At 40.6% G+C, this 17,430-nt stretch overlaps 1 protein-coding gene across 1 annotated transcript; it reads left to right on the plus strand.

Annotated features, from left to right (window-relative positions):
• Positions 1 to 4,923: 4,923 nt before the first annotated feature.
• LOC132314756 (uncharacterized) lies at positions 4,924 to 5,532 on the plus strand. The gene has a single exon (XM_059813578.1). The coding sequence runs from the start codon at positions 4,924 to 4,926 to the stop codon at positions 5,530 to 5,532; it is 609 nt and encodes a 202-aa protein (XP_059669561.1).
• The last annotated feature ends 11,898 nt before the right edge of the window (positions 5,533 to 17,430 follow it).

Consider the following 17,430-nt stretch of genomic DNA (forward strand, 5'->3'; position numbering starts at 1 on the left):
ACACACTGTAAAAAGTAAAAAAAGTACACTATTGACTTTCTACTTTAAAATATGAGAAAATGACTACTAAACGACAACCTTACATTTTAATTGTAGTGTCTAGTTATATGAGCATGCGTTATTTATTTATTTATTATTATTATTATTATATTTTTGGCATATATTCTTTAAACAAACTAACATGCATGTCACTTCGTGAATCTTCTTCTTAAACTTATTGTAAGTGAAAAAAATAAAAGATAAAATGTATATCAGCAGTCAAAATGCGGGGAAAGTGATAACTTGTAGTTGAAGCTTTGGTTAGATCAGCTTTGTTATAATTGAGGAATAAGATGCACTTGCCGGTCGCTGACATGAAGTAGGGAATCAAGTGCCTCAATGAGGGAATTTCAAACATTCTTAAGACGCGGTAACATATATATATATACACACACTCACGCGTATATATTTATGTATATAATTGGATATTTATAGCAAAGATCAATAAGTGCATATTCCCTCATTATCAATTTAAGTGTCCTTTATGAAAAGTAGTAATTTTTAAAAAGACATATAGGACATGCTAACTTGCCCTTTTAAGTTTTGAATATTCAAATTTAAAATTTTAAACTCAAAGAACATATATAAAAAAATTGTAAAATATATTGTTTGGAAAAAGAAAATGAATTATTATTTTAGGACAGACAAAAAATGAAAGCATGATACTTATTTTGGAAAGAAATGAGTACATTTTTAAAACTAACAAGGTACTTCTTAAGTTTTAATGCAAGGTTAAGAAAAAGAGAGCACCAAATTGTTTAATTCAAATTTTGGCCTTTGACAATTGACAAAGGAATTTCAAACATAATTTATATAACTAATTTTAAATTTATTATTTATTTTGTTTCATTATTTGCACTTGGTGCTTCGAAACATAACATAAGGTCAATCACATATATATCTATTTATTTTATTTCAAGGGAGTAGGAACTCTAAATCTTTAACCTGTCATTTATAAAAAAGAGAGGAAATATTACATGGACTAAAATTCTCGAAAATAACCAATTTTAAATAGTAAAAAAAGGGAAAATAAAAATATTTTGATTGATACTACAAATATTTGGTGGTAGTAGTTTAGATAGTTTGGAAAGCCTTCCTACAAAACTGGCCTATATACCATTAGACAGTTGAAAAATGGTTTTGCCAAGTTGAATTTTTTAGTTATATATTAGTTTGACGGGAAAAAAAAAGACAGGCAAGTTTTATACGTAGTACCACTTTTTAAAAAGTCACTTTTAACCACGTGCATATACCAGGAACCAAAAATATAAGACTTAGAAGTAGACCTGTCAATAGATCGGATTCAGATCGGATCGATCAAATTCATATCCTATTTGTTAAGCAAACGGATTATCGGATTTGGATCACTAACATGTTCTCAGACTGAATGTCTCAATCTATATCCTATTTAGCTCGGACTTGAATCGGATTGGATTCGAAATCGGATTAAATTAATATTTACTAACATATATAATTATAAAGAGTATGATTTTATTAGTATGTGTACTAAGAGATTTATTAACATGTGGATAAGAACGCCACAATATTTATGTATAACATTATTGTTATTTTGAATTTTTGGTTACCTCTAATACAATTCTAATAGGAGTAGTGATATATATATATGTAAAATTATTGATAAATAATTATATATATATAATTATTTTTATATATAATTTCAATTGAATCGGATCGGATCAACACAATCCATATTCGATTTGTTAAGCTAATGGATTCTCGGATTCGGATCGTAACCAAATTATCAGATTTTTTATTCAATCCATATCCGACTAATCGGATCAGATTCGAATCGGATCCGGATCAGAATCCGCTCCATTGACAGGTCTACTTAGAAGGTAATAGAAAGAGTTGTATATGTATATACTATGTAGTTATTATATACAGTTATTCACACAATGAAATTGTAGACCAGTTATTCTGACGCCTCCATTTAAACACTTAGTATTTTTATCTCTATTTAAAAAAAATTGTAAAAAATATCTCTAATATTTTCACATTGTGTAAAAGTATGACATAAATTAGTGATGTAATATTCGTTTTACTCTTTTATTCTTCTGAAAAAGTTTAAGGGAGTATACATGATACTAATCTCATAGTATAGGAGTGTTATGTGCACATTATCTTTTTTTAAAAAAAAAAAAAAAACTTTTTCTCTATGTATATCTCTATTTTTTTTTTTTTTTTTTTTTTGCAAAATAAGGATTTAAATTTGTTGAGATTTTAGTTTACTGTTTTATACTATTTTTTTTCATACCAACACTATTAAACAAAAAAAAAAAAAAATTTCCAATATCCGTGTGCACTGGTTTTCAAAGTTTGGAGCAGATTTGTTTTCTTTAGTTTGCACTTTATTTTTGTTTTTTATTTTCTATAATTATCCTAACTTTACTTTTATTTTCAACTTTACTTGTCATGTGCCGGTGATTTTTGCACATGAAGGGTGTCCTCCAATAGTATCATTTTCGATCATTTTAAAAAATTATTTCTTTTTATATATTTTATAAAATAGTTCAGTAAGGGTAATTTAGTTAACTTAGAATTTAAATTTGTTAAAAGGACTTATTTGTATCAAATTGAAATTTTAGAGGTGTTTTTTGCACGTGAGAAGTGTGAGATGTACTATAAAGCACTTGACCCTAAATTAACATCCCTGCCTAATTAAAAAATTCAATCATACTATATTACAAATAAAGTATAGTCATGATAACTTTTTGAGAAATGAGGGACAAATTCATGATAAAATAATAATAATTATTATTATAAATAAACAAATTAAACTTTTAACCAATGCATTAGTCCAACGTTAAAGTGTTAGCATATTTCTATTATATATATAATTGTGAATTAGTCCACTAATTTGTTGGAATAACAAATGATTGGTACTATTGTTGTAAGAGAGAAACACAAAATAGCGTAGGCCAATTGAAGAGGTGGAAACATTACCAGACCTAAGCCAAGCCAAATCCAACCCAAGGCACCAAGTCAGTCAATTCCTTCATCCTTAAGGCCTAAAGGTTAGGCTCAGTTCGTGAAGAAGCCAAGATAACAAGACGGGCCTCCATTTGAGTCGATTTGGGTGGATGAATCGACCCATAGTGGAAAGAGACCCATCAACTTTTGACTTAAAAGGAAAAGTATGGGAAATTAGGGTATGGAAAAAAACTTCTATAAAAAGGGGTTTGAGAGGAAAAAGATAAAAGTTATTTTGAGTGTAAGAAAATTATTTCCCAATATAGAATCACGTTTTCTTGCATCTTCATCTGGTGGCGTTTGGTACTATTTCCATCCCATCACCAATCGAAGTCAAGAGTGCCATCATAGATCTTCCGATTGGTGATGGAATGGAAATGGTACCAAACGCCGGTCTTACTAATCTTGACAACCTTATAATAGAACAGAAGGTCAAACACCCCAAGCTCTAGCCCCCTGAAGATACAATATTCCGTTTCATCTCTCTCTTCTTTTTCTCTTCTCTCTAGCCTCTTGCTCTACTTTCTACCCGTCATGGTCTATTTATAGGCCATGACCCTTTTTTGCAGTTAAGCAATTACATTGGGCTTATAGCTGAAAGTTCTCTTCTTTCTGGGCTGGGTCTTGTAATGGGCTTGACCTTCTTTGGTGGACCCCCCACGTTCGGCCCATTCCAAGGTGCTTTGGCATGGATCCTTCTTCAATCATTCGACCCGATCTCGTTTCCGCGATCCATATCCGGCCCATGCCACTTGCCGCATCCTCAACTGCCCCCATAATTACCCCTTATTGATTAGGGGGTAATTATTAGAGGCTGCTAATGATGACCTGACGGCTCAAGGAGATCGTGTGGGAATGGACGGTTAGATTAAAGGGTCAGCGCTTCGAGATTCCAAAAGACAACCCATCGCTTTCCTGACTCCTCGGCTCTCGGGCTTATCTCGTCTTTATAAGCTCCATCGACTCTCCATCGATCCTCTTTACCGTCTCCATCTCTCTTTTTGCTGCTTGAATCCTCTCCGGCGATCTCTTGCGAAAGATCTTCCTTCCAGTGGCTTTGCAATACTTCTCTACCGTTTTCACTCTCTAAGGTTAGTTTCATTTGCATTTTTCTTTTGGAAGACTTTTTTCTTCTCCCCGGAATCCTCATCCACTCTCACCATAACAGTAGATCTAGACGTTCTTCGCATAAAACTTCAACTTTTTGATGATGTAGAAATTAGAAACTGCCCCCGGGAAGTGAATATTAGAACCGGTGCTGGCCTTCTTCCCGACGAGGCCTTGTTTTCACTCCTCCATCTCAATCTCCTTAGATTTCCTCTACATCCTTTCTTTTGCTATGTTTTTAACAAGCTAAATCTTTCCCCTTTACAAGTAAACCCCAATTTCCTTAGGATTTTATCCGTTATGCTACTCCTGGTTCGTGATAGAGGTCTGGATCTGGACCTCGTAGATCTCCTCCTCTGTTACAAGGTCAGCAAGATCAGAACTGACGAACCGTTTTACCACATTTTCCCCATTGAGAAGAGGTCTATCTGCACGGATAAGATCAAATCTGAGAAGGGCTGGAGGAAAAACATTATTGGGGTTAGGGGAGCCTGGTTCTCTCCAGCTGCGGAGGGTTTCCCTATCCCGAGCGCTTTCGGAGAGTGCTCTGTCTCTTTTTACAAGAAATATAAAAACCATAAGAGTGACTGTCCTTGCGAGATCTGCATTCCTCGTTTTTGTTCTTTCTTGTGCCATTCCTTAGGCATTCCTTGTGATGACTTGAGCTAAAGTGTGTGCAGGGATAGGGATAACTACTTGAAGCGGTACGTTCTGACCAACGTTCCCTCTTGCTCGGACCTTCTCACCTCAGATAATCTCCTCGACATCTCAGTCCTCGGCAAGACAATGAGCCAACTCCAGATCCCTTCCTTCGGCAGGAAGAAATCTGCCCCCAGGCCTGCTATCACTCCTGCATCAAATTCCTCACCGGCTTCAGCATCTTCCTCCGCTACTCTTTCTAACACCACTCCTTCCACCGATCCATCCGCGACGGTTGCTGACCCGGTCGCTAACACGGCGACTGCTAGCCCGAACGTTACCCCCTCTGTCAACAATCCTCCTGGCTCTACTGCTGCTTCCGCATGGGAAAAGGCCAAAGGAAAAAGGCATCAACCCGACAGTGCTCTGAGTATGGATGACGTTCCCTTGTCCCAGAGGGTTAGGCCCTCTAGGCCGAATGTGATTTCCCTGGCGAGACCTCCTCAAGCTAGGCCCCCCACCCCTTCTGGGCAAGCCTCCGCTTCAGGTGCGGCGCCATGGAGCCCTCGCTTCGTCCGAACAGACGGATCGTCTGTGAAACCGACCGAGACCATGTTCAAAGATAGTCAGACCGTGATGGCCTACTACATGAGTATGTGGACTCCCAAGGACATCGAGGTGGCCAAAGGTCTATCTCAGAGGGAGGTGTTCAGCCGATTCCCCTTGTCCGCCATGGAGGTAACTTCTACCCCTTAGTCAATAAATCTTTACATACTCTTGCCATTTATTTTCTTCTAACCATCTGTTCGGCTTAACCAGTTGTCCTGTATATCTCTACAGACCTTGTACGGGATGATGGCTATGCAGAAGCAAGTTGAGCAGGTGACTGCCAAGGTCTGCGCGCTTTCTGACAGCCTTAGTGCAGCGAACGAGGAGAACGATAACTTAGTTGCTCAGAAGACCGGGTTGATGGTTCAACTTGGTAAAACCGAAAAAGAGAGGGATTCGCTGAGGAGGGAGATTGACTCTCTTCAGGATGAGCGGAATGCTCTGCAACTTGAGAAGAGCGTCTGGCAGACCGAACGGGAATCCCTTAGGGCCGAGAAGGAAGAACTGCTACGCCTTCTGAATGACGAGCAATCTGCTAGGATGGCCTTTGAGAAGAGGGCCCTGGACGAGCGCAATGCTTTGCTTGATACCATCAGCAGGGTAAATGGTGGTATGCTAGCTCTGCATGCTCGATTCTCTAGAGTCGGAGCCCTCAGATATGCTCAGGGGTTCCGAGAGGGTTACGCCGATCGCATCCCTGATGAGGGTCAGACTGGCTCTACCCCTGATGACGTTGATAAGGATCTGGATATTGACCCTCCTGGTGTTTATACTGATCCAGACTCCACCGCTGCCTAGGGGATATTTGATGAATGTCAGGAGATTGCATCTTCTCGGATCACTTCTACTCCTCCTGCCGCTCTGACTTTGGACATTCTTCTTGTGTCCACTTTAACTCCCTCTGCCGTTACTGCTGAAGATAACCCTCAGCAGAATGATTCTTCCAACGCTGCTGAGGGTAGGATTCAACAGAACGATTCTGTCATTCACTTTGACTTTCCATCTCGTGAGGATGGCGACACCACCAACAATGAGGAGGTATCCCAACATCAGGAGGCCGACGAGGCAAACGCCTCTTAGTTAGGACCCTTTTGTTTTTTTTTTTTTTAAATGTACTGACTTTGGCATATGTGCCATCTTCACACCTCATTTTTTGTAACCTTCTGAAGCTTATTAATGAGATGGCCGACTCCTGATCAAATTTTTTGTGTCAACTCTTCCTTTTTTTTTTTTTGGCAAGTGTTTGGCGTTCGGCTCATTGTGCCAACTGCCACTTACTTTGCTCAGGTGCCTGGCGTTTGGCTAGAATGCCACTTGCCACTTGGCCCTCTAATTTTCTTTAGCAAGTGTTTGGCGTTCGGCTCATAGTGCCAGCTACCACTTACTTTGCTTAGGTGCCTGGCACTCGGCTGGAATGCCTCTTGCCACTTGGCCTTTTGTTTTTCTTAGCAAGTATTTGGCGTTCGGCTCATAGTGCCAGCTGCCACTTACTTTGCTTAGGTGCCTGGCGCTCGGCTGGAATGCCTCTTGCCACTTGGCCTTTTATTTTTCTTAGCAAGTGTTTGGCGTTCGGCTCATAGTGCCAGCTGCCACTTACTTTGCTTAGGTGCCTAGCGCTCGGCTGGAATGCCTCTTGCCACTTGGCCTTTTATTTTTCTTAGCAAGTGTTTGGTGTTCGGCTCATAGTGCCAGCTGCCACTTACTTTGCTTAGGATTTTAAAGAGGAGTGCAATCTTTATAAATCTCAGAAACTCATACATTCAACTGTTTTCAATTTAAAATAAACAAAATTCAGTACTGAATCTCAACTTTTTATTGATAATACCTCTTTAGAGAAGTAGCATTCCAAGGCTTGTTAACCAGCCTTCCGGCCATAGTTTCTAAGGTATATGCGCCTTTTCCTATGGCCTCTGCAATTCTGTATGGGCCTTCCCATGGTGGCATCATCTTCTTGACTATCCCCACCTTCTTTTTCAGAACCAGGTCACCTGGCCTAAAGTCTCTGTGCTTTACTTTCCTGTTATGGCTGTTCGCAAGTGTCTGCTGGTAAGAGGCGAGCCTCACCGCTGCTGCATCTCTTTTTTCTTCCAGCAAATCGAGGTTAAACCTCAGCATATTGTCATTATGCTTACGAATCCATGCCAAACTTCGAACAGTCGGAACTAAGTGCTCGACCGGTATAACTGCCTCGGTTCCATATGCCATGGTGAATGGACTTTCTCCAGTCGGTCTTCTTGGGGTCGTTCTGTAGGCCCATAGGACGTTCGGCAGTTCATCTAACCACCTTCCTTTCCTTTCTTCTAGTTTCTTCTTGATGTAAGTAAAGATTGTTCTGTTTGTAATTTCCACTTGTCCGTTGGACTATGGATGACTTACTGCTGCCAGTTTTTGATTAATTCCATACTCCTCCAACAGCTCTCTTACCTGCTTACTGTCAAGGTTGGTACCATTATCCATGACGATTGACCTCGGAACACCAAACCGGCAAAAAATATTACTCCAAATGAATCGTCTCACATGAGTTTGAGTAACGCTCGGGTACGGCTCTGCTTCCACCCACTTAGTAAAGTAGTCTGTAGCCAGTAACACATACTTGTTCTGAGCTCTGGCAGTTGGTAGAGGACCAACTACATCCATCCCCCATTGTGCGAAAGGCCATGGTATGGCCATTGCATGCAAGTCTTCAGGCGGTTGGTGAATCAGTGGTCCGAACCTTTGGCACTTATCGCACCTTCTGGACAATTCTTCCGAATCTCGCGACATGTTTGGCCAGAAATACCCTTGCGCCATTGCTTTGTGTGCTAATGATCTCCCCCCTGAGTGGTTTCCACATACACCTTCATGAATAGCTCGTAATATTTGTCGAGCCTCTGTGGGGGTAACACACTTTAAGTACGGTCCGGAAAAGGATCTTCTGTATAACTGGTTATGCACTACGGCATACTTTGCAGCATTCGCTTTGATTTTCCTAGCCTCATTTCTTTGTTCAGGCAGAGTACCATCTCGGATGTAAGTTATGATCGGATCAATCCAACTTGGCTCATATGGAATAACATTCACTTGCCAAGGATCTGAGCCTGAAGGTTCTTTGAAAATAGATGGCTGGTTTAATATTCCCACTGGAACCACCCTTGCCAATGTTTCTCCAGAACCCGAGGCGCTACATGCTAGCCTATCGGCATCTCCGTTATACTCCCTCGGAATTTGAATGAATTCAATTTTTTCAAAGTTCTGTGCCTCCCGCATAACAGCAGAACGATATGCTTCCATTGTTTCATCCTTGGTTTCATACTCACCCTTCACCTGCCGAACGACTAATTGTGAGTCACTGAAAACATTCAAATTCCTGACCTTAAGTTCTTTGGCAAGCTTTATTCCTGCCAGCAATGCTTCATATTCTGCCTCATTGTTCGTGGCTGCGAATTCAAGCCGAAGCGCTTGACTTAAGGCTGTACCTTCTGGCGTCTGCAGTTTGATCCCAATGCCTACACCCATCTGATTTGAGGATCCATCAACGAAGAGTTTCCATAAGCACTTACAAAGATCCTCCTCCACGTCTTCTGAATCACATTCTAGTAAAAAATCTGCCACCGCCTGCCCTTTGACTGCTGTTCTAGGTTCGTATGTGATATCAAATGAGCTTAACTCTATGGCCCACTTCGTCATTCTTCCGGAGAGATCTGGTTTGTGCAGGATTATTCTGATAGGGAAAGTGGTTAGAACGATAATAGGATGGGATTCAAAATAATGCCTGAGCTTTCTTTTCGCATGCACTAGCGAGAGTATCACCCGCTCTGCCTTTGAATAACGTCTTTCGGCCTCAGTCATTGTTTTGCTAACATAGAACACTGGATATTGCTTCCCTTTTGCGTAGCGGATCAGAACGCCACTTGTTGCGATGCTGGATACTCCGAGATACAAAAACAGCTTTTCGCCTGACTTTGGAGCTGACAGTACCCGAAGGTTCTGCATATATTTTTTCAGAGCAGTTCACGCTAGGCGTTGTTCATCTCCCCAAACCTGCCTGCCATGGCTTCGGATTGTGTCAAAAAATGGTTTGCATCGATCTGACAATTTGGAAATGAAACGGCTCAGTGCAGCAATCCGTCCCGTAAGTGTTTGCACCTCTTTGACTGTCGTCGGCTCGGCATTCTTAGTCAGAGCATTTGCTTGGGCAGGGCTTGCCTCGATGCCTCTGAGATTAACCACGTGCCCTAGGAATTGGCCTGAATTTACACCGAACGAGCACTTGGTCAGATTGAGCTTTATTCCATACCGTCGCAAAACATCAAACACGCCTCGAAGATGCTACACATGATCGGCTTTCTTCTTACTTTTGACCACCATATCATCAATGTAAGCCTCCACTGTCTTCCCTATTTGTTCCTAAAAAATCTTGCTAATGAGTCTTTGGTAAGTTGCCCCGGCGTTCTTTAGTCCGAACGGCATAATTTTGTAGCAATACGTCCTGCGTTCAGTAACGAAAGAAGTTTTTTCTTCATCAGCGGGGTCCATGGGGATCTGATTATAACCCGAATAAGCATCTAAAAAGGTCAAGCGTTCATATCCAGTTGTTGCATCCACCATCTGATCAATCTTTGGCAGCGGGAAGCTATCTTTCGGACAAGCTTTGTTTAAATTGGTAAAATCAATGCACACGCGCCATTTCCCATTTTTCTTTTGCACAACGACCACATTCGATAGCCAGTCGGGGTAGCGCACTTCTCTTACGAACCCCGCATCAAGCAGCCTATCAACTTCCTCGGCAATAATTCGGTTGCGCTCGGGGGCAAACCGTTGCTGATTCTGTTTTACAGGTTTTGCATTGGGATTAACGTTCAAGGAATGACAGGATACCGAAGGATCGATCCCGGGCATGTCCAGGTGACTCCATGCGAACACATCTACGTTTTGAGACAAAAAATCAACTAATTCCTGCTTTTCCTCCTCAACGAGTCGTTCCCCTACCCTAGTTGTCCGTTCAGGTCGGAACTGATCGATCTGCACATCAAGCAAGGGTTCTTCGGTTAAGCCCTCTGGTTCCTCCTCTCCTTTCTGCCTGGAGGGAGGCTCCTGTAATTGCTATCTCGGACTTACTGAACGAATGAGAGCTTTCCCCTTTCCGGCATATTTCAGCGTTACAGAGTAACATTCTTTAGCTGCAACTTGGTCTCCATGAATGTCAATCACTTTGGTTCCGTCTGGTGCCAGGCATCTCATTACCTGATGCAGAGTGGAAGGAACACCTCGAACCCTGTGGATCCACCCCCTGCCCATCAGAAGATTGTAAGAGGGATGAATTTCAACAACTACAAAGGTTTCCATCAAAACCCTCTCGGCAGCATGTACCGCTACCTCCACCGTGCCGACGGGCTCCACTCGCTTCCCATCAAACCCTACTAGTGGATTCCAGGTGGATTTCAGCTGATCTTGTTTGATCTCGAGCCGATCGAATGTATCTCTTGGCATGATGTTCGCACTACTTTCAGGGTTAATTAGAACTCTGCGCACCAAGCATTTGGCCACTGTCAAACTTTACGACCAGCGGGTCCTCATGAGGGATCTGAACACGCAACAAGTCTGCTGCGTCAAACTTTATCTGCGTTGACGCGCTCTGCTGGTGCAGAGTGTTTACACTGCCTATCCTTCTCTTCATCCGTGCCTGACGAAGGCGTGTTCGAAGCAATTCATCTGATTCCTCCGCAGGTTCTGGCCGACCGTGAATTGCATTAATTACTCGAACTGGTTGCGTGTTGTGAGAATTCGATTTCTGACTCTTCTTCACATGCTCTATTGGCCGGTTCTGTTCCACCGCTGGTCCTTGAATATAACTGCGAACTCCCCTCTGGCTATCAGCATCTCTACCTGTCTCCTTAGGTTCCTGCATTCGTTAGTCTGGTGGCCAAAATCAGAATGAAATGCACAGTGTTTAGACTGATCCCTCTGTTCGAGAGGTTGCCTGATTGGTAAAGGAGGTCGGAACTTATCTTTATTTTCTTGGTACAGTCTTGCTAGGGTAACTTTCAATGGAGTAATCAGCTCTTCCTCTCTGGGCCTCTTCTCAGATTTCCACGAGGAGCGTTGCGGTTGGACCTGTTTTTGCCTGATCTTTGCTTTGGTCTTTTCTTCCGTAGATATAACGGATATCTTCCGAGCATTTGCCGCCTTTTCTTATTCCAAGCACACAAATCCATCGGCTCTTTCGTTAAGTTCATCCATAGTCCTCGGCGTGTTGACCACCAAGCTTGTGTGGAACGGGGTGCCGCGATTCATAGCCAGAATGAATGCTTGAACTGCCGTTGAAGGGTGACATTCAATAACCATGCTCTTGGTAAGGTTAAACCTGGTTAGGAAAGTCTGGAGACGCTCTTCAACGTGTTGCTTCATTGTGAATAATCTCGAAATATCTTTCGCTGGACGCTTGTTTCTATAGTATTGGCTTATGAACTGATCGCACAGGCTTCGGAAACTATCCACCGAACCCCTCGGCAGGTTCTTAAACCAATTCAGAGCTGGTCCGGCTAAACTCGTAGGAAAGCACTTGCACATCAAAGAATCATTCTCAGTGTTTAGAGCCATTTTCAGCTGGACGTGATACACATGATCGATCGGATCAGTCGTTCCGTCGAATAGAATGAAAATGGGCATGGAAAATTTCTTCGGACTCGGAGCATTCAGAATCTCATCGATGAATGGTGAATCCACCGTTCGAGCTGCTGACCGGAGTGTTTCATTCTCCCTCTGGAATCCCGCGGCTGCTCTCTGGTTTACTGATCTCCTCTCTGAGCTGTGACAATCGAACGTCGTCATGGAGGGCCGGTAGGTCGGATCGAATGATCTATCCTCAACAAAGTCCTTGCGCCATGGAGGCATAGCTTTCTGACGAATCAACTCTGTTGCTTCACCTCGGCTGAGCGTTTCTTGATATGGATCAAAAGTCATCGCTTCGTTTCGCCTGATCTGCTCACGCCGTGGATCCATGTGAATCGATCCTTCACGATCATCCATACGACGAAGATTTGGCGACAAACCATCTCGCCGGATTTCTTCGCGGTGAGGATCAACTAGATTATTTTCAACCTTTTCACCGTGATGTGCTGCATTAATACGTGCACCTTCTTCGCCTACCGGAAGTGGTCGTGGAAATACTGGAGCTTCTTGACGCTGTATTTCATTCCTTAGATCTGCATTTTCTCTCTGGAGAGCTTCGATCATGTTCATCAACTCATCAAGTTTCACTTGCTGGACGTTTTCAACCGTATTAGAGTTGTCACCCCCTATCATGATTCTAGATCGAAGCAAAGGCATGAATTATAAACTTCGAAACAGATCTAAGCGTTACCGATGCAAACTCCGCTAGATCTGGGCTTAACTTTACCGAACCGTGATCGCTGTTTGCTAGATCTGAACTTTTCTCGCTTTAAACTCGTCGGATCTGACTGTAACTGAGCAAATCACGATTACGTCCTTCCAAAGCAAATGCCTTAGAATCCACAATAAGCAAGAATTCTCTCGGAGCAAACTACAATCTCACTGATCTGGATTCAACTTCCAGAAGTCACACTGCATATTCACAAACTCGATTAAACTAATATGGTACTGATCGGGCTCGAATTGATCTTCGTCCTCGTTTCCCACAGACGGCGCCAATTGAAGATACAATATTCCGTTTCATCTCTCTCTTCTCTTTCTCTTCTCTCTAGCCTCTTGCTCTACTTTCCACCCGTCATGGTCTATTTATAGGCCATGACCCTTTTTTGCAGTTAAGCAATTACATTGGGCTTATAGCTGAAAGTTCTTTTCCTTCTGGGCTGGGTCTTGTAATGGGCTTGACCTTCTTCGGTGGACCCCCCACGTTCGGCCCATTCCAGGGTGCTTTGGCATGGATCCTTCTTCAATCATTCGACCCGATCTCGTTTCCGCGATCCATATCCGACCCATGCCACTTGCCGCATCCTCACCCCCTAGTTTGATTTAAGAGGATTATAGTGGAAACTATCCTATAAAAATTTGGGTTAACTTGCAGAGTGGCAAGCCCCAATTTGGAGAGAATGGCATGGAACATTGTGTGAAAAGGGAACGTAAGCACGCATAAATGGGATGCAGTGAATAATATCTCATCTTCGGCAAGACCCCTACCAGAACTAACATATTCCTCGTCCAAGTAAAGGCGAGTGATGACGTCACCCGGGATGTTACAACAAACACGAAGAGCATCAAGGTCGAAAAACATTATTTCAAAAGAAAGATATAAAAACACAGAGGTTGAAAAAGGAAAAAGGAAGAAGAAATATGGAACTAACCTCGAAGAATGAAAAAAATAAGGGCACAGAGCAGAGGATCGTAGTCGAAAATTGCAAACTCTTGTCGGAGGGAAGATTGAAGACTAAAGCGTGAGTACGTATAACAAAGTCAAAACTTGACAATGTCGGGAGAGGAAAAAAGGACTAAAGTCACTTCAGATTTATAGGGCAGAAATCTATCACGTGGAAATGTCAGAAGTCAAGGCAATCATGACCATTCGAAGACCGAAGCACATAAACGAAGGGTCAGTCGTTCACGTTTCCCCACGCCGTCACGCCCAACCACAAACCGCTGTTGCCATCATTACTCGTGAATCCCGCCCTAATTATTAAGGCAAAATTAAAGGGGCAGATGAAGAGGTGGAAATAATTAGCAAACCTAAGCCGGGCCAAATCTAGCCCAAGGCACCCAGTCAGTCCATTCCTTCATCAACCTTAAGGCCTAAAGGTCAAGCCTAGTCCGTGCAGAAGCTAAAATAGTAAGACCGGGCCTCCATTTAGGTCCATTTGGGTGGATGAATCGACCCATAGCAAAATGAGGCCAATCAACTTTTGACCTGAAAGGAAAAGTATTGAAAGTTAGGATATAGAAAAAACTTCTATATTGAGGGGTTTGAGAGGAAAAAGAGAAAAACATTTTGAAGTGTAAACAAATTATTTCCCAATATAAAATCTCGATATCTTGCATCTTCACCAATGAATAGTCAATTTCTGTCAACAAGAGAGACACGGTAATGAAAGATACAAGACAATAGCTGCTTCACATTGAAGCCCGATAATATTAAAGTGTTGTGATGTTTGTGTGGAGGAAACATGGACACGTGAGGCAACAATTGCCTCATTTCCTTTGCTCCATCTATTTTTAACAAAGATTTGGCCAAATTCGTGTATTTAACTCAAATATAGTAAAAATATAACCGAATTCATGGAAAAGTACCTTTTTGGTGTATGGGGATGGAAAGGCTTTCCTTGTGTGTGTGTGTGTGTGTGTGTGAGAGAGAGAGAGAGAGAGAGAGAGAGTGAGAGAAAAAGAAAAGAAAAAGTCAAAATCAATACCAAGTGACCCTTTTTGATTCCGTGTTCTCCTTGAGCTTGAGGATCTTTCATTTTCAACTTTCAAGTCACATTTTTTTGTTAATTATTAATTGATTGCATGTATCTCTAATATCATTGTTAATTGTTAAGCAAATGGGTTCAAAAAAAAAAAAAAAAAATGTGTTTAAGGGACTGTTAAGAAATCTGCGAAAGCTTGACTCAATCAAATTTTCAACTCATTTTGTTATCTAGTTCACATGAAAACTAATAGTACTAGTTAGTGTGAAAATAGACAATTTTCTTTACTTTCTGCACCAACTTAATTGTCTTTATCAAAGATTACCTAACATTAACAAACAACCTTATCCATAACTTAATTATTGGATTTCCCAAACAGATCTTTAAGGTCCAAAGGCCCCATATTGCTCAAATCTAGCGTGGTCCTCTTTTTTCTTTTTCTTTTTCTTTTTTTGGCAGACAGAAAAGAAGAAGAAATAACCCAAAGCATTGTAGAATTTTCACATTGCAAATATATGAACCCCAAATAACAAATACTTAAAAAGCTGGGAAAGAAAAAAAAAAAAAAGTAAAGCAACTGACAAATGATGAGATTAGTATAGAGTTAAAATGTTATAGCTTTGTTTAAGGACCAAATAATACAATTTACAGTAACAGAGTGAAAAATGCAGCATGAGAACTTTGACAACCCACGAGTTCTATCAGTTGGAACACATAAAATGAAATAAAGTGTGTCAGTGGTCCAAAATTTCTTGCCATATGTCATCATATTAAATGTAAATTTCAATTGCATTTAAACAATGACTACCAGGGTAGCCATAACAGAGAGAGGGGACCATTGCTTCTGAATTAGTTCTTCAGTACAAATTCTGGAGTCAATAAATAAGCAGATTCAGATATGCTTCAATGTAATCATAAATGAAATCAAAACATGCTCAGGTTGAGTCACCCTCAAAAACAAAACACACACACACACATACTGTGAATGGAGTTGCAGTCAACTGGTTGCAAAATGCAAAGCATCAACACCCCAAAGCAGTTAAATATTCATTCCCAGTTTACCATCAAGAAACAAAAATAGAAAAAAAAAAAATCAACGATCTAGATAGCTCCAAATCCGTAACATGAAGACGGAAGACAGAGCATCAAACAATGTTACAAATGGCACACTAAGTGGTGATATACACACATACACATGTGTGTGTGTGACACGCAGCCTGCTTCAAATATACACACACACACACATATATGTTAGCTTAAACTATATTTATTTCATGGTCTTGTCCAAAATCAATGTGATTCAAAGTCATTCAAATGTATAATATAGGTTCTGAAACTTACCTCCCTGCGAGCTTCTTGCACAATGTTTCACATGATTTTCAGGCAAGTGGAAACAGAAGGTAGATTTTCTATTAAAAAAAAAAAGGTACTTTTTTCAACAAATAACAAGCATTATTTACACAAGAAATAACATTTTTAAAAATAAACTATTCCCATGAAATTAACGGACATTTATATATGTATGAATATATATAACCAATAACCAGAAAATATCCGCATATATATGAAAATCTGACCAAGAAAAAGGAGATACGCATGAAATCTACTCAAAACCCCAACTCAAATCAAGGAAAATAACCTGTAGATAAACTCAAACATATAACAGCAATAATTATGAAAAATTACAAATGTTGCGATAAGAATAAATATTTACTTACCCACTTAAATAGATAGGTTCATCTACAGGCGTGTGGGCTTGTACGTCTTTTTACTATATAGTGCATAGTGAAATTTGGTGTTCAAGTCTGAGTTTCTTATCAAGTTAATAATAATAATAATATAAAAAAAATCCAATTAAAAAATTGAAAATCCTGTTACCCATTTTGTATTTCTAAAATGTACACGAAGGAGCAGAAAGTGAACCGGGCCTTGTTATGGCCGGTTCACTTAGCCCAGGGCATCGTTGGGCTTTCGATCCACTTCCAGAGCCACCCACCAGACCCAAAGATCAATTCCACCGTTCTCAGGCCCAGTCTCTTCAGCATTACAGAGCGGACTTCTATCCACTACGGCCCGAATATAAGGCCTACTTAAGATTAGCCCAAGTTTGAGAGTTTTGAAAGAGGTGTTAGGACAAATGTACAGAGAGATAGACGAAAGAGGGGATTGTGTGAAGCGTCGATTACTTTCTTAACGTACAGAAAGAGATTTCCTGCATCTACAGTACATATGCATTGTGAACCACTTGATTTGCTCCTCAGACAATTACAATGATGAGCTCAATAGAGAGGATTTTGAACCATGTGCAATTAAAGTCTCTTTTATAATAAATTTTTTTATGCAAATAAGTGCAATAAATAAAATAATTAAAAAAAAAGTGTACCAAGAAATGTTGTTTTAGGGGTTGTATTAGAAATTACTATTTTACTAATTACACAAAACAGTCTATCTACATAAAAAAATTCCCCGTTAATCTCAAGACAATCAACAAAAGATAATATGCAATTTTTTTTGCAAAATTATAATTCAACAAGTGTTCCTTAAATTAGGATTTAAAAAAAAAAAAAACTCAAAATTTTATTATTTATTTTTAACAATAACTCGACCGTAGTAAGTGTCTCGCAAAACTTTTTATTTATTAACATGTCAGATGTAATAATTGATACATTATCGTTGTATATAATGGGAC

The sequence above is a fragment of the Cornus florida genome, unplaced genomic scaffold (assembly GCF_030987335.1).
Source record: "Cornus florida cultivar Cherokee Brave unplaced genomic scaffold, ASM3098733v1 CherokeeBrave_3.0.0_Hap2_Chr06, whole genome shotgun sequence".
In the NCBI taxonomy this organism is placed as follows: domain Eukaryota; kingdom Viridiplantae; phylum Streptophyta; class Magnoliopsida; order Cornales; family Cornaceae; genus Cornus; species Cornus florida.

Excerpts from the sequence above, each read along its gene's own strand:
- LOC132314756 (XM_059813578.1), top strand. The coding sequence starts at position 4,924 with ATGAGCCAACTCCAGATCCCTTCCTTCGGCAGGAAGAAATCTGCCCCC.